The 22,699-nt window shown below is 35.1% G+C and overlaps 1 protein-coding gene across 2 annotated transcripts in view; it reads right to left on the bottom strand.

Moving 5' to 3' along the window:
• Positions 1-22,699, bottom strand: part of fstl4 (follistatin-like 4) — a 175,918-nt gene that overhangs the window by 138,277 nt on the left and 14,942 nt on the right. For both annotated transcript variants that reach the window (XM_015349418.2, XM_015349419.2), the window contains exon 3: positions 18,872-18,905. In XM_015349418.2, coding sequence (XP_015204904.2) covers positions 18,872-18,905 — 34 coding nt within the window. The remainder of the gene's footprint in view (positions 1-18,871; positions 18,906-22,699) is intronic.

The following is a 22,699-nucleotide window of genomic DNA, read 5'->3' as shown; positions in this document are numbered from 1 at the left end:
AGAGAGCTTTGGATTTGATTGATAATCCTTTTCCTTCATAATAATAGGGACTGTTAAAAATTTGAAAGAGGAAGTCCTCATCGGTTCATAAGCCCAAACAGACTGTTTAACTTCCCCCTTCCTGCTACAGCAGAAACCCAGTGACTTGTATAGTAAAGTATAATGCTTTGTTTTCAAAAATGACCAAAATATTTTGATTTTTACTGGGTGAATTTCATTTCATTTCATTACAGCATTCACAGCATTTTGTGAAATTCAAGAATTTGTGTGACTGCATAGGTGTATTGAAGCAAATGTAACCGGTAAATTAATCAAATAAAGGAAATGGTTATTAAAGGGCAGGAGGGGACAATTACATTTTTGGCTGTCTTGTATTATATAGCAATAATAAACATTCATAACAACTGCTACCCTATAAAGTAGATAAAAAATTAAAATGATAAAAAGATTCAAGAAGAAATCAAAACACAAACATATAGTACAGTAAGTGTACATGTCCCTTGAAGATTAATTGTGTGTTAAATTCACTCAATTTACCAAATACTTGGCACTGTATCCAGTCATTTCTGCATAGCCTTCAGACTTTTTTAACTTGTTAAAGTACAATGAATTTGTAAATACTGTATCTTTTCTTTGTCTTTCTATTGCATGTCTTCTGGATTTACTATACTGTATCTATAACATTCACCCATCAAGGTGCTTTTATTCTTAACCTGACACCTGCACATTCCTTTCAGCTTTCAAGCTACACTCTTACAGCCTTACTGTATATAAAAATGTTCCATTCACTGTCATGGAGGTACTTCAGCTAAAAGAAGATTTTAATAGTTAACCTAAAACTGAGAGTAATTCAGTCTCACGGAGTAAATGCTATCTTGGTTAATTCCAGCTACAAATCTATTGTTCCTAATTGGTTGGAAATAAAACAAAAACCTTTAAATGAAAGTGCAATCAGGACATTTCTTCACTAATCTCTTTTCTTTTATGATGTATAATCCTACAAGACTTCCTGTAAGCTGTATCCTCTGTCTGTTTCTGCAACTATCTGATGTTATTTCTGCTAAGAATCTCTTGTTCTGCTAGTTATCTACTCCAGGGGAAATGCTGTGGAAAAGTAAGTAGAAGAAAGGTGGCAAATGGATTGAGAGAAAAGAAATCCATAAAAAAATAAAAATTGTATACTCATATTCAGCACTTCACTACTTTACTTTCAGGATACAAAAAAAGCTGAAACTGTTTTTGATTTTTTCTTTTTTGTTTGAGAATGTTTTATTATCCTTTAAGTCAGAATGTATTTTATGGATATTTCCTATGACTTACCCTATTCCCTATGAATTAAACATGAACAGCCATTTACCATAAAATCACTTCTTTGGCCAGACTCACTTGTCGAGCTCCACCATGCCTAGATAATGTCACGTTTTTATTTTTACCCCCATCTGTTCATGATTGAACACTTTCCAGAAATCAGCTTGGAGAGATCTTCTCCAAAACTGTTTTGAATGTAAAGTATTATAATCACAAAGGTCACAAGCAGTTAGACATGCAACAAATGTAGAATGTGTAAGACATTATAGGAAGCTTGTGATGAACACTACTAATCTAATCAGAACTTGTATCACAAAACAGGTTGGCTTTTGAGAATTTTGAACTTGAGATCTGCTGTATTTTCTAGTTTCCCTTTGCCTATTATCATTTTTATTCCTTTCCAGCATCAGTTCTTAGCTCTGTGTGCTAAATTTTATTAATCTTATCAAAATAATTTATTTCAGTTCTTCAGCGGCTATTAAACTAGACAAGTTATGAAACTATTTATTCTTTCTGTAACCACCATATCCGGTGAACAGAGATCAGGGGACAGAAAAACCAAAGCCTCTGGGTAACAATATAGGGAGATCAGCTGCCTTCCTCAGTGAGTCAAAACCCAGGGGTAAAATTTAGAGTAGTCAGCCAACTTAATCTGCATGTCTTTAGAAAGCAATCTCTTCTGGACGTGCTATGATACACAAAACTGCAGCTACTGCTTAAGCCACAATCATACCATCTGCACAATACAGAAATGTTTAAATGGGGAGAGGGGAACTTTAATCCACATTAAGGTAGAGGGATTTTTAGATAAACCAGAATTCTATGACCTGTATAGAATGTGGCCATGAGACTGGACTTCACTCTCCTGCAGTTACTAAAAGTACCATGAAAGCTTTAACTTCTCCGGCTGAAATCCTGTAATCTGTGTCCAGTTTGAAAGCTTTAAAGTTGCTCCTAAAGCTGGACTTTAGCTTAAGTGATACAAATTATAAATACAAAGACAAAAATACAATTAAAAACCCTTCCATTTTCTACAGACATTCCTTTTTCAGTATTCATACAAGTTACATGCTTTTGTTACCAAGTAACATACACAGAAAAAACACAACAATGATAGACCCACCTACTCATTTAAAATGAAATGGGTGTTTTGCAATAAAAAGGACTTGGCATCAGATCTGCTTCTCAGTGCACTTTCATAGTGTTGGTTCAGAGTGAAACCTTCTGTCCACAAAAACACAACTTACAACCCCAATTAAATGCATTGAAATTCTCAAAAGCCCTCCCCATTCAAGCACAAACCAGTCTCACTAAGCACCTAAGATCTTGTTTGGTCCATCTCAAGGTTTCATGAAGAAGTTAATTTTTGTTTAGCTTCAGTATTCTAGTGCACAGTTGGTTCCCAACATCAAATGGTCTTAAATAAAAAGAAAGGTAATAGATTCTACAGTACAACATATACAACATAACTGCAAATTAAGTAAATTAAAGCACTTAATATTCCTATTCCAAGAATAGGAAATTCCTAATCTATTAAATCCGCTTACTATGCATAGACCTTGCAATATAAAGTCACTGAATGGTGGACTCATTCTCAGATGACAAACTACCCCATAATTCTATAGATGGGAAATAATGCTTGTTTTCTGTTTTTGTAACAAACACTTTCTGCTAGCACTCTCTTATGTTATGTTATAATAACCCATCTGTAATCTTAATGTTTACCTTTTTATACAACAAAACTGTTTACAAGAACTGTGGTAATCCATTAAGGCTGTGAATAAAGGAATCTTTAAATCCATTTCCCTTGGTAAGTTAAAAACCCAGATGAATACTCAATACTACATATATTTCACTGTACAGCTGGGTGCTGAAGAAAGAGGCTTAAAGTTGGTAGTTTCTAAGCGCCTTTCCAATCCAGTCCCAGTCCCTGCACATCAGGGGGTCCTCATTGAAATTTTGCTTGCTTCCAATTCTCTGCACTGTATGGACCGACCCACTTACATCTTCTAATAAAAATGCTTCTCGTTCCTCCATAGCTTAAGAAACTGGATATACTGTCCAGTTAACTTCAATCCAGCAACCAATTAATTTCAGAACAGGAAGGCCAAATTAAGAATTTATGTTGTATTTTTTTTCTTTTGTAAAGTTTTACTTTTTGCAAACTTTTTACTTTCACAGATCCCTAAAACATTTAGACTGTTGGGGATAGTATGAGATCAATTCTATTCCTTTTACCTCTGAGATCTGCTGAATTTCTGGTGCATTTATGTCTACACAGCAGTTACATTTAATGGCAAATAAATAGAGGAGACAGGAACATGAACAGGATAAATATCTCAGAAGATCTAGTATTCAAAACTTGTCTACTAACAGCTCTTGTTACTCCTATTTTCTAGTGGCAAAGATATATTACAGACTATTTTATACTGAACAATACTCTGACCGTAGGCTGAATGAATCCAAATAACAAATATTTGAAGACCTTATTTAGGAATTAAGTCTTTTATAATCTCTTCTGAATCTTGTAATATAGACCACATACAACAATATAAATAAAATATAGACATACTGTAGACTAAACATTGGTCAGTAATTTTGTACTGTATACTGTACTGTAATAAAAATAATGCATTTTTCAAAACATAATATTTTTTTTCTTATTCTTACTTGTACTGTATATGTAATACTGTATGTGTTAAAGAATTTGATTCGACAATTTAATTTAATCTTTTAATTTATTTTTAAACAAGTGGCAACCTGAAAATTAAAAAACTTTTATTTTCAAATGTGGTACATAAAGAATAACCCCAAAAGGCGCAATCCTTTCTGTATGACAGTAGCCCAAAGTTGAAACAGTAACAAATTAGCAACAGTTAATGTTCCCTTAGTTCTTGAACAGAGTAAAGCACCAGACAAACATTTTTATGAAAACACATCACATCCTACCCCAGTTTTTTTTTTATTAAATCCTACAGCCACAATTCAGACTTTACCAAGTTAATCAAAACAAAATGGCATGAGATGCTCCTGAAGGACTGAGGTTTTCTGCAGGCGATACTGAAATAGTTTGCTGACTGCTTGCTCTAATTTCTCAATCGCACTGGCAGAGTCACTCAAAACCTCACCTACTCTTCATGTAGCCTTTGGGTTAAATTTAAGTGAGGTTATTGCCCATAAATTTAATTCAATAGAAATCAATATCTCCATAATAGAGGACTGGATTCGAACGAAGATGGCCTTTGGCTAGTAAGACCCAAGGGTGCTAACTCACAGGACTTCCTAGGCCACTTTACAATAAAATAACTTGTGATGACAACACAAAATATCCTGTGTAGTTGCTGTATTTTAGGCAGTCAATCTCATTGCGAACTAACTCTTGTATTGTAATCCTCCTGAATCAAATGAACAACAGCTGCTTCTGTTTTTTTTTTAACTTTCATTTTGTTCCTGCATAAGGTTTGTGTGGTTGGAATGCTCCCTGGTAAAATAGAATTTGTGTAAGAGGGGAGCTCTGCTCACAGACTGTGTTCGAACATTTTCACAATAAGTGATCCCTTGCTATTTTTTAGAGTACTTTGTATGGTGTCAAAGCTTAAAATCAGAGTCACATAGCTACTACAGAGACTCATTCAATCATTTCTAAACTATCCAAAGAAAATTTGAGAGAAACTCCACCATCTTATCCTGTAGTAAGCAATAACTTAAACACTGATTATAAGGGGAATAACTACAGTACATTCAGGTGGCACAGTGGCATAGTGGTTAGCATTGCTGCCTTACTGCGCTGGGCCGTCTGGGTTCAATTCCAGATCTGAGGTGCTATCTGTGTGGAGTTTGTATGTTCTCCCATGTTCCTCTGGTGCTCTGGTTTTCTCCCACTGTACAAAGACATACTGGTAGGTTAATTGGCTTCTAGGAAAACTGGCCATTGTGTAAATGTGTGTACACGTCTCTGTCTGTGTCTGTGTGTTGCCTGCGATGGACTGGCATCATGTCCAGGGTGTACCCTCCCTTGCACCTGTGGCTTGTTGAGGCTCTGGCTCCTCCATGTCCTTGAATTGGATGAAGCTTTCAGAAAATGGATGGATGGATAATTCTGTTTGATTTAAGGGTGCAATTTCAAACCACGTTCATCAGAAAGAACTTGCGAATCAATGATAAGGTACTTGAACTTACATATTCCGATATTTACCATTTTTACACCAAGAATTATCAATGGTAGTAATAAATTACCAGGCCATACTGCAGACGTTTAAATGCTGTAATTATTCACAAATCTCAAAATCCAGTTTGACACAATGCTAGAATCACTCAATGTAAAATAAAAATGTCAAGCTCTCAATAACCCAATGAAACCTAAATCAATCTTTTCTGTTTCACAGGTATTTTACTTTCTAAATTATCTCTGAATAGCCATTGGAATTACAGATATCATTGTTCCTGTCAACATATACTGTATTGTTGGTAACAGTAATACTTTCTGATTAACTAAAAGCTGCTGTTTCAGAAATTCAACTAAATGCTAAAAATGGCATTGTTTTCAGGCACTAGAATGTTTCCTTTTAGAAATAATAGCAATTGTGTTGTAGTAAAAGTATTATAACTTACTATGACTAGGTTATTACACTGCTTGAAAGATCTAAAAATCCATTAGCATTTTAATTTAACCTCAAAAGCCAACATTCTGCTCTTCCAGTCACAAAGGAATTGCTTAATTCTTAATTTCTAAATATTTAACTTTCTGCTCCATGCAATTAAATGGAAGAGGAATCTTTTTTTTATCATATAGGCCACACTGGTAAGAGGAATTAGATGGAGAGTCATTGTAAACAGGAAAAGCTCCTGCTATAATGAAAATATGAAATATTTATAGGAATGTGATGGTCTTATAAATCTGTCATTATTTAGGATAAACAAAGACAGATCAAATGCATTTAGATTAAAAATAATCTGCAGTTCAGAGACAATCATTGCCACTGTTGTAAAAAGAATTAATCACTAATACAATTTTGGAGTACTACAGTCATTTGTTTCACAATTATAGCCATTATTGGGACTGTTAAAAACCATTATTGGGACTGTTAAATATACAAAATCATTTGACTGTCACTCAGCAAATATAATGTAGATTGCTAAAAAATACACAGTTTGGAATGAAAGAAAAAGAAAAGACTTGTGTCAAAAATGTTTTTTACTGGAGTAACTTTCATTTTGTTTTGGTTAGAATGAATTGATTCATTGTAGAGTAACTTCAGTAAAAGATCTTTAGAGACCTATTTATTATTTATACAGAGTCATGACAAGTGAAAATGAGAATTTGGCAAAAAAAAAAACCATACTGTACATCTCCAAGCACCAGAAATAACAGTAGCTGGTAACACTTTATTTAGGGCAAATTCACTAGGGCAACAGAACTAAAAATCTTGAACTGTCAATTCAATTAATGATTGATTGCATGGTAATTTATAGAGGTCAGATTGTTCTCATATATGAATAGTTTACAAATGCTTACCTCAGGGGTATTAGCTTTGTTTTATGGATTTATTGTCATCTGTAACACTTAAACTGTAATGCTACCTAGTACCAGACAACTAAGGCCTCTAATTATATTTAGGGTGTGATGTATACAGCCATGTGACATTTCAATATGCTTTCTGGGGATATATACAGTATGTTGAGAAAAATTGCTGTAATTTATTTATTAAATTTATTAACTTTTTCTAATTTTTTTTGTTGGGGAGGAGCATTTTATTACATCAAGTATTCACAATCAAATCCATCTGAGTAAACAAAAATAGACTAAAAAAATGAGAACCTTTCGCATAATTAAAGTTACCACAAAGGCTTTCCACGAAATGTCCATGAATGCAATATTACATCCAGGTCCAAGTAACTAAATATATGCCATTACTAAATGCTAGATTGGCACTGTTATTACTACTACACTTAATTTTATTGTTTTGGAGCTACATATAAACCAGCTGCCACCTAGGTGTGGCTTTATTACAGATACTGTACAGCCCTCAATGTTATGTTTATGTTTTGTGTGTATGTTATGTTTTCACTGCAGACAATATAACATTGGTAATGTAGTTCATCATCAATGGTCTGCTTCGTAAATTACATATCTGAAGGCAAAACCATAATTTTCAAACTTACTGTACTATGCTTTTTATTTCAGTTTTCTGAAATAAATAAAGAACAAAGAACTTTTAGATGAATGAAAAACAATTACTAGACTTGCAGATTATAGACTGTATTCTCTTAATATCAATCTGTTATCATACTGGTAGGGAAAACTAAAATCATATATTTCAGAAACAGGATTATTAAAGTCAATAAAAAGAATGAATTCAAGTGCCTTCAGTCACATAAATACATAATTACAGATTTGCAAAAGCCATAAGTCTTTGATTCACTTTCTTGGTCCTCCATTACTCCTCCATATTTAAACAGATATATAAATTTGCAATTAAACATTACATACAGTGCAGTTCTGTTACTGCCCTTGCTACACACATTAAAATATTGAACATCTGCTATATTCTTTGCTTATGATGGTGTACTTCAGTTGCACATATCTCATTTTGTTAATTAAGAAAGCACACTTTTTTGGGTTTTTGCTTTGTTTTCAGATTGCAGCAATGCTCATCACTGTGAATATTTTCAGGAGTATTTTGCATCATGCCAAAGAGAGGGGGGGGAAACAGCTATAGATAACTTGCCACTGGTGTGCAAAGACATTTTATATTAGTTATCGTGATTTCAAAAGTTTGCGTGATGGGAAGCAAAAAGAAATATTGGATGAAGAAGAAAACAACGATTATAATTTTGCCTGTTTTTGACAGGAAGGTACATCTGTCTGAAGACTGAGAAGGCTTCCTCTACATAGTCCCGTCTGTGTTGAAGTTGTGTCTGACAGTACACCTGTCTGCTTGATGTCAAGAGCTATTTCAGCAAGATAAAAGCCCAGAGTAACCATAGCAACATATGAGTACATAACAAATTTAGACTTGAGGCAACTTCAGTTCTTGACAAAAAGACAAGGTAAAAAACAGTTGCCGCTGTAAATGAATATATGTGATAACACTGTCTTATGTGATATTTGTCAAGAGTGCCATGTCAAAGAAAACAAGTTGGTGTGGTCCTACAACAAATATAGGCCTGAGAAGAACTGAGAATGAAATGTATCTGCCCTTGTAGTGCCTCAAATGAAATATTTAATAGATTATTGTGCATACTGTATTATGACCTGCAGTTCTATAAGTTAGAGGCAGAAACATTAAAGCTGCCAGAATGCACCCCAGCACCCAAATATTTAAAGAACAAAGCATCAATTAAATAACGGACACTTCAGATGAAAACAATACAGTAACCTTTATGTTAGGCTCACAGATTGGAAAAACTGTGCAAAGTTTTAATGCAACAATTAAATGTCATTGGACTGCTGTATGAATGAGGTGTATTTCTTTATCATTTATTATGTCTTTGCAATTTGCTGTATGGAGATTCTACTTTAGCAATGATGGCAGCCCTGGTAGTACTGAAAATTCAATGTTTGAAAATGCTTTCATAATTCAGCAATCATTTATAAAAAATAAGTTTTCAGATAGTATGAACGGTGGTACAGTTAAAATGTGAAAATGCTATCAGAGCTGGACTAGAATAACCTTTAGGGTTTCTTAAGCTTAAAGTTTTAATACATATTGTAACGCATACGGCCACCATTGCAGGTTGTTCGAGCAGGCTTACCAGCTCAGTGACGTCACCGCCCTTCTCTGTGAATAGCTGGGACCACAGCTGTCGGGCTGACGGGAGATTTCCCTTTAGCTCAACTGGCTGGGTCCCTGTTGAGTGACACCAGAGGCCCGGGTTTGAGTCCCCAGTGGTGGGGGGCCGACCTGAGGCGGCAGCGCCGAGGGCACATACCCACATGAACCAGAGAATGCTACAATATGCTAAGTTTTTTAATGGAACCTATGATGATTTAGGCAAAAAATGGAACTTGTTTCTAGATATGTCACTATATTCTGGGACTACAGGCAGCATGTTATATCTGATTTGTTGGCACAGCAGTATTTATACTGTTAACAACACTTGCCTCTTTGTGTACAAGAATGGAGCTCACATTGTTTTATAAATAAGAACAGAGGACTAACAGTAACAGTCACACAACCATGATCTTGACTGATGAAATATCAGCTGCCATTAAACTAACCTCTTGTGAATTGCTGTGTGAGTCAACACTGATTATACTGGATTCTGGATCAATTTGCCATTGAAAATAAATAAAAAGTGTTAAACAGTTGTTTACTTTGTTGTTTACAATATTCTATTCCAAGATTAAAATCATTTTATTAATGCTTACATAGAATAAAAGTGTTTTAGACCAGAAGAAGAAACAACATTGCTTTTTTTTTTCTCTGAGTCACTCTCAGATTTGTTGCACATTAAATAATTCAACATTTAAATTCCAACCAGGCCCTAGGATTTTCTAAGTACTACCCTGTTCATCAATGATTCTTCCTGTTGTTTTTCATCTACAAATCCCTAGCACAAAAATATGTTTTTTTTCATAAAAGTCCCATCTCTAATAAAAATAACATGTAATACAATTTCCCAGTGCGGTAAAGAAGATTATTTTAGGACAACATCAGTTGCTAACTGTCAGCATTAAGAAGTCTATAAAATATTTACTGAAATATTGAGTATCTTGAATACAAAGCGGTAAAACATGCTTAAAGCACTTATGAAATTCACAAATTGCATATTGAGTTTTAAAAGCTGTAATACTGGCAGACTATTCAGTCTAGGCTGCCAGAAAGAGGATACAAGTAATTGCTTGTCACTGTAAAAAGCAGGAAATAAAATGATAACATTAAAAGCCTTGTAATGTTATTTTCTGTTTTCCTCCCTGACAGACATCCCTTCCACACACATATCCTGCTATGCAAACCAACAAAAACTAATAACATACTGATTTTTATCAAATCAATGTATTTGATTGGTCAAGTGCAGTTTAAGCCTGTTGTTTTCATACACAAAGTTGTGTAAGGTTTGCATTATTAAATAACAGGACAGCATATAGTATACAGTAGATATTGCATTTTTCTATACTTTGTGCTATGTGTTTGAGAAATTGGTTAAAAAGACTATTATGCTCCTTAGTTAATAGAAAGGGAAACTCTTATGACAACCCCTTGCATACTACAAGTTAATAAATTCTTTATATCTATGTGATGTCAAGATGACTTACTGTACAGTACAGTATATTATTATTTAAGAATAAACAATATCTTCTTAACAAGAAGGGATGTCAAACACTTTTCCATACTTAGCTTTTAAATCTTTAAACAATTATAGGAAAATTGATAAAAGAAAACACATTATATACAAAAAAATTACACAGAAATTATATTTTATCAAACAAACTAATGGCATTAGTATAAATGAAACAATTACTCAATTTGCCAGACTATGAAAATCTATCTATGAGGCAATCAAGACAAATGTAAGCATCTGTTCTTCAACATAAGTGTTGCAAACAGCCAATCATCTTCCCCACCTAGCCAGCCCAAACTGAAGAACAAATTTTATGCAGCAGTTTTTTTGTAATAAGTGTCAGAGAATGCTATACTGTAATTAACCCCTGCAATTCTACTCTGGGCCTCTTCCCTGTTAAGAACGGTGCTTCGTGTCACATTTTGAGTTAGCATTTGTAATGGGACAAATAACATCTGCGGGCTCAGCTGTCTCTAGCCCAGTCTTTCCACCTACTGTATAGATTAAGCCAAAAGTTATGTTATGTAAAAGAAACCTCTCACCTCTAGCTGCAACAAATTTGCAAAGCTATTGTCAGGGAAATGTATTTTTGTATAGCAGGTGAAATTATTTTTATGGAGCAGATGTGACATACAGTAAGAAATTCATTGTTTATTATTTGTTATTAACGGGGATGATCAACAAAGGGCCTGTGGAAATCACAGGTTAGTAATGTGTATGGTCACCATTTGAAGTGGTACAAGCTGTACTGTACATACTGTACACCATGCATGCTTTGTAACCGGTTGCATTCCTGTTATAGATCCTGAACGAGCATGTGCCAGTTCACTGGATGCCACTCATCTTAAATGTTCATGAGTCTCATGTCTGGCATGTAGGGCATCCATAGCATAACTCTCACATGTTTGTTTCGCAAGAAAGGTAGAAGGTATAAAGTAATGCCCCAGGACAATGCAGCACTGTAGATTGAGGCTGCCATAACCACTTCAAGTTCTTGACAGACTGCATTCTCCTGCTCAGACCTCCCCACCAATTTGTCTGTTGTACACTATCTTTAATGTATCATTCTGCATATCTGTGCCACACTTTATTGATAACAATTAGGGTGCATGAAAAACCTGAGTCTGCACTGAATAGGACTTGAATCCACTGCAGGTAAATCCAGTTGAAGTGATTTAATCTATGCTCCAATTTACCATCAGAAAAAAGGTACCATTGTCTCGATAAGCAGGGTTGATAAATCCCTTCTGTGGTTTTCATCAATAATTTTACCAGGTTTCACATTCAACAGATTAACTACAGTAAGTGCATCACCTGTGCCAAATCAGCTTCCTTACTAATGAGGTGATTTAGTTCTCATGCAACAGTCAAAGTCACTAAAGTGTATCAAATAGTTTCAGTCAAGAAGTGGCTATTAATCAATAATGACAATTAAAACATTTAATCCACATGCAAAATCCATATATACTGATGGAAAAAAGAAATGCAACACCTCCTCCTCCACACTATGGCCCTCCCGTCTGCGTGGAACAGGCTGAAGAGGCCCTGATGCCACTGCTGATGAGTCCATCGCAGCCTCTGTCTGGCCCAAGCCAGTCGGGTGTGATGTTTAGGAGGTGTGAGCAGAGGGCCTCTGACAGGTTTCCTTGTTCTAAGACTAGCAGCATGGAGCCTCACTGTCCTGTCACTGATGAGGGCATTTTGTCTTCCAGCAGTTTCAGCAGAAGTACGAGTGGCAGATCTAAAACGATCTCTCAGATGGACCTGTCTGATGTGCCGGTCCGGATGAGGTGTGGTCATTCGAGGGCAACCGGATCTTGGATGGTCATCTGTCCTGCCGGTCCACTGAAACTTTTTCTGCAGTCGGGACACAGTGGAGTGGCTTACTCCATAGTGTCTGGCAATGCTGGCACATTACATGCCTGCCTGCAACATGCCAATGGCCCTCTCCCTTGCTTCTGGTGACATTCAAGGCATTATGAAATGCATAGAAAACTGACTAAGAGTGGACTTTTTTTTTTGCAGTGACCTAAGTTTTGAATTAAGGCCTTTTTAAAGGTGACCTGATCAGGCATTGTTCCACCTGGACCTCGTTGGGTAAAAGTGCACCTAATGAGCTTTCATGTGATTGGCAAGTTGCAATGCCTCATTGTGTTGCTGGTCAGAGGGCTTAAAACAAATTGACAACTTTTTGTGAAAGTACATAAGCTATAACTATAGTATTCTCATTCCAAAAAACGTTGCGTTTCTTTTTTACAGTGATAATTTCTTTTGATGCTCAATGCATAATAATAGGCTCCAGAGGTAAATTGTGTTATATTTAGGTTCTTCCCATTAGAAGACATCTTTCCATTTGAGGTTTAGAATGAGAGGAAATGTTTCATTCTCCTTTATGAAACATTTGCAGGTTGTTAAGGCAGAATTGCTTCAGAGCTATAACTCTCATCTTATTTTAGTATAATATACAAACTAACCCTAAAAAGTATCAACCGTTGATCTACACATCGTCCAACTGACAGTGGCCCTTGTGGCTTTAATCCAGCATTGCGGTGTCCTTCTGTATAATAATATACTTCCACAATATGGATGCGAATACTTTTACTGACTGCCTTAGACTTGTTTCTTTTGGGTTCATATAGACCAACTAAGACTGCCTTTAAACCATAAAAAATAAAGCCCTGACAAATAAATAACACATAAAAAAGTATACTGTATATTAAATCAGCATATCGTTGACTATTTGAATATCAATTGTTGTTGATGTTGATGGCATACAAAAATGCTTTACGAAGAACATGTTTACCAAGTCATATAACCCAACTTGACAGCATCTGATTAATATTTTTTCTTCCCCCTGAGATATGCTAATGAACTTTGTCCTTTAGAGAGTGACAAAGTGTTGCTGAAAACCTTGCTGAATGAGAGCCCCATCTTAATTTGTCCTTCTAAAATCTTGGCTATGAAAGGGGATCTTATGTGAATTAAATATAGTCACTCATAATCTTGGCTGAGGCACCATATTCCTGTCAATGCCAGATTGCAGTTTTTCAAAATTGGTTTTAACAGTAAGAAAGAATGTAGAAAGTAAAAAGAGGGGTGTTGTGCCAAACCCCCCTATCATTCTGTAGGTACAAGCTCAATTTACATGAAAAGTCCTAGGATAACTTTATATTAAGAGTTGCAAATTCCGTTTAGAACTTCTTTATAGCCTGTAGAAAATCAGAGCCTTAATAAAGTGTTAATAATTTGATAATAACTGCCTGTGGCAAATGTTGACCCCCAAACCACAATCTGTAGTCAATTAATCAATCGAAGTTAATTTATCAAATGCACCACAATACAGTGTGCAGCAGCAGTTGCTGGCAATGAAATGTCTTTTCTATGAGCTCACTGGGGGGAGTTAAAAATAAAAAACTAAAGTTACAAAATATGGTTACATAATAATAGATAATAATGTAATAGAATTTGAATAAACTCAGACAAAACTCAATATAAATAGAGCTGCTATGTCTACATGGTGTATGCAATATATTATTAGTCTAGCACATCACCAGATTGGGTGACGCTATGATGTACCAGTTCTCCCCTTTCAGAGAAGCCTGCTCAGTCCCTGGGCTCACCCATCCACAGGCGGTCTTCCCTTCACTGGAAGATACACGTCCCCCCCCTACCCCACCCATGTCTCCTCAGAGACCTAATGGTGCACCTTGCCCAGTTTCCAAGCATACAGTAAATACTAATCTATTACTCTATAGTGACCCTGAAGAATTTAAATTTACCCAGGAATACATACTAAAGAAACAAAAGGTAAAATCATTCTGGATGCATCTTTCTTTTCACAGTCCACACCTTAATAATATCCTTGCAAGTCTTGATTTTCTATTTCTATTTTTCAGCCTTTAACTGGTATTAGGACTGCCAGAAGGCTGCTAATGTTAAAGCACAGAAGTTAAATAAACACTCCCCTGTGCTGTCTAAACTCTCTATAGTTCAGGATGCCACTCACACACTCCCTGAACTGCAGGAGCTTAGCTTAGATGCAGTCCCCTGCCCTCTGCACCTGACTGCTGACTTCTGCTCCTCCAGAGGAACATCCAATTATGCACAAGACCTATCAAATGTGGGTCAATCATGCTGTCTTGGCTAAAGTTTAATAGCAAAAATGGTTGCTCTCAGATATAACTGTTTTATTAATGGACAATCTCATGTTAATCCTTGCTGAAAACATCTAAAATGTCACTTGCAACCCCTATACTAAGAGGTTCCCAAATTCCTCATAAAAACATCACTTCCCAGGAAATACTAATGAATCAACACTGTCCTTCACATTAGGCATAGAGCAAAACACAACATAGAACAAAATATTTTCATGTAGAAAATGTAAGGCTGTTTATTTTCATTGAAAAATAGATTTGATGCTAAAGTCAACCTGGCTTCCAAATACTGTACCATACTAAATAGCAAAAGAAAGTTCAAAGTAAGTGCAAGATGACTCTAGTCCTTCCTGACATTTGCAGATTCTGGAGTCATCTTTAAACACCATAAATTAAGGACATTTTTTCCTGGGCATTGTTTATATAGAAGCTTCAGCATCATGTTGCAAACTCTACTTATCAGGTTCCAAATTTCAAACTCTGCCAAATTTAAATATGAACCGGCTTTGCATTTTAGACTTGATAAATTCACAAAGGTGAAGCACACATCACTTCATCATGCCATTGCAAAAAAGATCAGAAATCAGAGTCCATTCAATTGATTGTACTGTATGTTAAGACATTTAGTCTTCAGTATTGATATCCATCTTTTAAATGCCACAGATCTACTAGAGATCTTTTCTAGTATTTGTAACGGTATTCATCAAATCGTTGTCGTCTTGAAACCCACTTTTACTGCTTACATACTGTAAGAGCAGATTGACTGAAAAAAATGATTTTTCATTGTTTGCTTAATTGATCATTTGGGTCAAAAACTGGGAGTGAATATGTACAGTAGCCCAAGGCATCTTTGTTAAATGTGGGAAAGCAATTTGTTAGTATGCATTCCAAGAATCTACTTAACATAATCAGTGATCGGCAGCACTCTGTGAATGTGCAAGAGGAGTCTTCAGCCTTGTATTCTGATCATGGCTAAAGTTTTAATAGGGCATAGGAATCTTACTAAAGGCTATTAATTTTCTATATTTTGATTAAGTTTTGATGGCTGAGTGATTTTGTCTAGATATTTTATGAATTGCATGCAGAGTAACCTTTATTGTGCTTTGGCATAATTAAATTATATTTCATGATAAATTTATTATTGCACTTTCAGACAGTGACTTACAGCTGTCCTTGTTTGGATGGTACTTTATACTTGTTTTAATTGTTTTAAATTATTTTTAGAATGCACCAGAATGGCAGAATGGAGCACTCCCAATTCATAGCAAGTTGAGCTCAAGGTCAGTGCTGATGTCAATGTTATCTGCACGCAATGATGCGTTGCAAGCAGAGCCCAGTAATGTATTTCCAACGCTCTCTCTAAGAACTCCTACACACTGCAAGGTGGCTGCCGACAGCTTATGATGGAAAATGTGTTTACTTAGAACAGTTGACTGTAGAATATTTTTTAAAATACAGAAAGTCCATAGAATTTTGGTAGAAGGTGTTTTTAGTGCTTTCTTACACAAATGACAGCATCATTAATAGAATTAAAGTACTGTATAGCCATGCTTTTAGCCTTAATAAAGCCTTGTAAGTAATTCCCAATAAAAACACAGGAACAAAGAAATCCTGTTCCTTCTCCTAAAAATAAGTGTGTGTGAACTGCTGATATACCTGTTCAGTTTATTTTCTTTTATGCCCACAATTCTGTATCGAGATGCTGTACATGCTTTAAATGTGTTATTTAACCTCCTCCTTAATTTTATCTCATTATTAGAAACTCTCCCTAGCTGGTAATATAATGAGGCATACATTTTCACAGAAATCAAGCTGACAGCACCTAAGATATGAAATCATGCTGTCAGTGTCTTTGCAAAAATCTTTGTGGGCTTACAATGCATTTTAATTCTCATTAGCAGTTCTCCCTTTGTGTTCTCAGTGTATAAGCACCTTCACTCCCCCATCAAGGAGTCCATATATAGTCATTTATGGCTTGTTACTGTAGATAGAGCCTCCAATAGCCTTGGCCTTTCTGATAACTAGCCTATTACTGCATCATACTCCCTAACTCAGTTTGCTTTTTCTGTTACTTAACTTTTGATTGCAATCATCCCTGATTAAACTCCAGTCCAGCGACAGGTGTACATAAATAATGTAGCAAATAAATTCATTGTCTGGGGTTCCTTGTTTTTGTTTTCTAGATTGTCCTAGACTTCAATTGCTCAATCATTCTCATACAAGAAACATTGATTTCTTTCAAGACCTGACCTTTGTAAAATATTATAATGAGCTTTGTTGCTGTGGATGTAATTATTTTTCATTTATTACAGATTTACAAACTCACTTACTGCCTGCTACAGCCGCTTTCGTAGACTACCATGCAAACTTCATAACAATTTCACAGGTGTATCATTCATTCTCCAGAAAACACCGGGGCACTTTGATTAATGTCACGTTCTCAAAGTGAGGGAATAAAATAACAGCAACACACATGAAAGATGGCTGGGGTAGTTGTGAATGAAAATATAAAAATGTTGAGGGAAGTAGTTGTGTTTCTTGTTTCATCTCCAAGAAGAAAAGCAGCGACAGTTGTTTTATACCCATCATTGTAGAAAAACCAAATGACAGCAATTGAGTAATTAGTCCCCTTCATTATATCCCTAGTAGAATGTTGTTGATTCAGTTTCAGTAATGCAAGCTAATATTTTACTAACATTTAAAGACTGAAACAAACTGAAATGTAGTCATTATATTTCTATTCATTTTCTTGAGTTCATAATGGCAGCAATATATCACTAAAATATTAAAGTGAAAAAAATAAAGAATAACGTTCCAGAAAGATATCAATAAAACATACTTCTCAAATAAAAATGATTCTGGGATGCATTTTTCCCATATGTTCACAATTGTATGATGAACATGCAAAAACACTAGAGAAAAGTACTGTGTGTTCCCATCTTATCCAAATTAGCAGTAACAATAAAGTGCCTGTTATGTCCTATATTTTTGAGTATATAGTGGTGCTTTCTGCTGTGCTTTAGGAAATAAAGCCAACCCTGGGGAATTTACTAGAGATTGTGTATGTGATTGTGTATGCATTTGTAGTGATTGATAAATGTCTGACATTGTAAATGTCTGGAAAGCTGTATTAGAGACCTCAGAACCACCCACATCTCATGTGTCAACTGCTACATATAGAAATAATAAAAATAATTGAGGAGAACTCTTCCTGTAAAACTTCACAGAAAACCTGTGAACATGTAATGGAAGAGATACATTAATGTGCTGCAGATATATTCGCTCCTGGAGGTGGACAGAGCCATTAGTAGTCGTATTCTATAATTCTGCGGTAGGACATTGCATGAACACAACTACATGTTCGATGCTCAATACAAATTATAGATTGGCTAATAAGATCTCTTAATGACCTCAAATTGGTATGCACACAGTATAAACTGTGTACTGTATATATCACACTCTGTCTCAATGCTTAACCATCTACAGTACACCTATTATTAGACATACCTATTGTAAGAAACACAAAAGTGTTCATTTTTTTCTCCCTTATTAATATTTTCACCATGCAAAGATATAACAGGGTTATCAAAAAGTGCAGAGAAATGTATTAAAGAATTGTGCCAGACCCACAGTCAGCAATATTTAAATAAAAAAAACCTGCAGTCACCTGTAGAAGAGATCTGAAGTTCAGCATTTCAACTCACTAGTCTTGTTTTTAGAGATAGAACATTTACCATATTTTTTCATTATTATTGAAGTAAAAGAAAATTTAAATGCTTTAAGAATTCATTTAAAAATAGGATCCTGTATTTTTGGATCCGTTTCCACTAAATATCGGGAAGAAGTCCAACCACTGCAGCCGTCAATATCCTTGGCTTTTGTCAACCTGAAGGAAAGCCAAGTTCAGTTTGAGTTATTGTCATCTATCTTTTTTTATTTCATCTACCTTAAAAGCAGAATTTCAAAACTACTAAGTGAAGGTGGATATGACAGAATACTGGTTTCCAGAATCTATTGCAGACCACAAAATATATTTAAAGCCAGGAACGCAGCTTCCAAAGACAGATATAACATCACAGCTTAACTGAAGCAGGACACAGAACAGACAGTAAACAGCTACTTACTTTTGCCAGCTATTGCTCCTGGTCCCCCAGTTTGCTGAAACATAAAGAGAAGAAGTGAATAAATGTAAAAGAAGAAATGTAAAAGTGGTTTTGCTACATGTTTAAAATGAATTATTCAGTTTATATATATTTGAAATACTTCATTGCTAAAAATTACTTAATACTGCAAACCAGATCAATAACACAACAACTGTTCTGAGCATTTACAGTAGATCAACTGTATGTGTATGAGCAATCCTCTCACTTTGCTCACTACAGAATTGAATGACCTACTAAGGGGTGTACATTCTTTTGTAGGCTCCATTCTGAAAATGCAGTAAAGATAAAGCTGTACCTATACAGAACTCCTGTACAGTTTGTTCAACACAAACAACATTATTTTCCTGGAATACAAACAAAATAACAGAAGACAAGCTTGGCACTCCTCAGGTTATTTGACAAAGCATAAACAAAACAAACCAATACAATCAAGGCAGTTGTGTCAAATATGCAGTTTGTGACTAAACCATTAGGTTAAATTAGCATTAAAATGTTCAATAATTCATAAATTGTTTTTTATATCATGTGGACATATTCACTGTAATGTGACAATTAACAAAGCCAGCCAGATGGAATTTAATATTCAAGAGTGTTTTGGAAACAAAACTTAATTTGAAATGAAAGTAGATTTCTGAAGTGGAAGGTGGAAAAGTATTTTGGTACAAATTGCATTAAACATCCCCAAAATGACTGCATTAAGCTATAATTAACTAGAATATTTTTATTGAAAAATATCCCAAATCATATATATAAACAGTAAATTAACTGTTACTGAATATCTAGTGCTTTTCACTTTGAAATAAAGTGTTTTTTGATCCACTTAAAACTATTTGCATGTACTTTAGATTTTCATACTTACTATTGCAGTTCAGGTGGGTAGCTGCGTCAGCATGCATAGGCTGCAAAGGAACAAGTAAAGGTTTATTCCATGCTGAAAAGAGAAGAAAGGAAACACGATATTTCGACTGTGGAGCCTTCTTCACAACCAAAATGTTGTGTTTCATTTCTTCTCTTTCCAGCATGGAATAAACCTTTACTTGTTCCTTTGCATACTTACTATTGACTGCATCTCACAGCCCTATTGGCAAGGAATTTAAAAAACATCAGAATGCTGTCATTATTTTTTTTTCTTATATTATTTTTAGAAATGTAATATTAAATTAATACCTCAAAACCCACCTGAAAAAAAAAACATTAGAAATTACTAGATAGGTAAATATCCCTTTATATAAAATATAACAGGTGAAAATGATGTGACTAATTAATAATGCTGATACTTTTATCTAAAGTGTTTGCATTTGTACCCATTTATACAACTGGGTATTCTCCTAAAGCAATTTCAGCATAGTACCTTGTTGAAGGGTATTAGAGCAGTGTCCCATCCAATCGGGCCTAAAACCATCCAATTACAAGACCTGAGCCCTAACCTCTCCTCCTTATCCTTTATTAAAAGGCTCTACAGTATATCACACTATTACATTTTAGGCAGGTGAATCTAAGCAGGGGAAAGTAGTCATTGCTTGTTCTTTCATGTTGTCAAAGCAAACACAAAAATTCACACTAGATGTTTTAATTAAAAACAAAAGCACTGGTGAGAGTGTTAAGAAAAAAGGTGCCACTATAACACCATAGTTATTAAGTTTTTTTTTACTTAACTCCACCGCATTGTCAAAAAAACATGCAGCATGCACTCCCACAGCAGATGTTGATGCAACCATCTACTGTAAGTGATAATTGCACACAATAATGCTGTTAAAACACTCTTAAAATTAAAGGTCTGTATTACAGTATATGCAGGACAAATACAAGTACTATATATGATATTGGGCTGGATATAACAAAGCCATTTGTCAATCAATAAAACCGTTTCTTAGAATCTAGAGTGAATAAAGAGTGTATTAGGTTTTGCACATTCAGGCTCAATACCTTGTAAAGTCAGTTGCAGAAATGCATTCACAAAATATGCTGCATCAGCAGGTTTCCTTGACTCAGTGAATAAGAACATGAACTAAAAGGACTTTCAGCCTTTCAAAAAATACCGATTTGGGGGAAAATTGATGGAGTTACTATGCATATTCCTTAAGATAGAATTTGTAATGAAAGTTTATATTTCACAAAAATATTGCTGTATTTGTGTGGATGTAGTATCTTTTAAGCATTAGGGTAAAACATTTCTTATTGAACATGCATTAAAATATGTCTGTTACCTCCACAGGGTACCATAAAATACATTCAAAATTCAAACAAAAAAGAGCCAGGTGTATGCCATATGTAACATAACTGCTATATCACTGACACTTTATAATGAACAATGTTACTAAGATCTGTATATTATTTCTTTTTGATGTAAATGGCTTGTAGGCACAAATACTTTTAAAGCTACTGTGCAAAGTCAGATTTTTCCACAAATTACGATTACAAGCAAAGAAAGCTAAATGTGTCATTTATCTCTTACACCAATGAAGGGAAAATTCATCACTTTAAAATTAAAAACAGATCATGAAATGCTATTTGAAAGCACTATCATGTTTTTTACTACCTGTTTTACAGTTCTTTGTCCTAGTTACAGAATCTCTCCCTCTCACTGTTATCAATGTTAATTGAGACCAGTTTGAACAATGTGTTAAAGTGCCTGAGCGTTAAAACTAAATGTACAAAAAACGTTAGTCCTTCCAATCCAACAATAATCCACAAAAAACAATTTGGGCCCATGTTAATTCGAATTTCTAATAACTCCACACACCATGGACCACAAATCCCAGCATCTGTAGTTAGACATCATTCACATCAGCTACACCACCAGTGCTGCATGGCCAGAACATACCTCTGTAACTCCTTGTACCATAAAGTCAGACTCGTTTATGGCTTGGAAAATGGATAGATAAATATGGATTGATAAAATAGATTTTAATAATAAGAATAATAAACTTTATTTTATATAGCGCCTTTAAAGGTGGCTTCTCAAAGCACTTTACAGGATGACAATAACAATAAATAAGAAGACTACAACAATAAATAAGAAGATTTCACAAGATAAGACACAATTACAATTACAACAATAACAATAGAGGAGACCGTGGAAGTGGTACTAAGAAGAGCAGAGGGGTGAAGAATGGAACCAGTTAAGTAAAGGCTTTTCTGAAGAAGAAGGTTTTGAGTCTGGATTTGAAGGAGTTTAGAGAAGGTGACTCTCGGATATCCTTGGGCAAAGAGTTACAGAGCTTGGGGGCATAGCAGGAGAAGGCCCTGTCGCCCATACAATGTAGACGGGCTTGGGGGACAGTAAGGAGGGCAGAATTTAAAGAGCGGAGGTTGCGAGGTGGGGAGTAGGCCGATAAAAGTTCAGACAGGTATTGAGGTGCCAAGCCATGTAAAGCCTTATAGATTAAAGTATTATTTTTTGAACAGATGAAAATGCTTGCTTTATTCTAGACACAAAGTTTTTTTTAATGAAACAGGGAGCTTGAAATAGATTTATACTACAATGAAACTAGCTTTTAATTTTCAATTAACAACCAAAAACAGATGGAATCATTAATCACAGTCTCACAGCTATTATGGAAGAGCACTGCCATATCAAGTATCCTTTCCCCATCATATTTCTCCTGTAGGAGAGTCACAAAGCCCCTAGTATTCAAAAAATGAAATTCTTCCTGGGAAAAATTATACAATTCTGAAAGTGTTTTTTTTTCCTTTCTTGTCAGTTGCTTCATCACAGCATCTTCCACGTCCACAGTCTCTACTAAAATCCTTCTAGAGTGAATGTAGGCTTAATCTTACCAGGTTTTT

The sequence above is a fragment of the Lepisosteus oculatus genome, chromosome 11, assembly GCF_040954835.1.
Source record: "Lepisosteus oculatus isolate fLepOcu1 chromosome 11, fLepOcu1.hap2, whole genome shotgun sequence".
NCBI classification, from domain to species: Eukaryota; Metazoa; Chordata; class Actinopteri; order Semionotiformes; family Lepisosteidae; genus Lepisosteus; species Lepisosteus oculatus.
The sequence above is the reverse complement of the archived record's forward strand: the minus strand, read 5'-3'. Positions and strand labels throughout refer to the sequence as shown.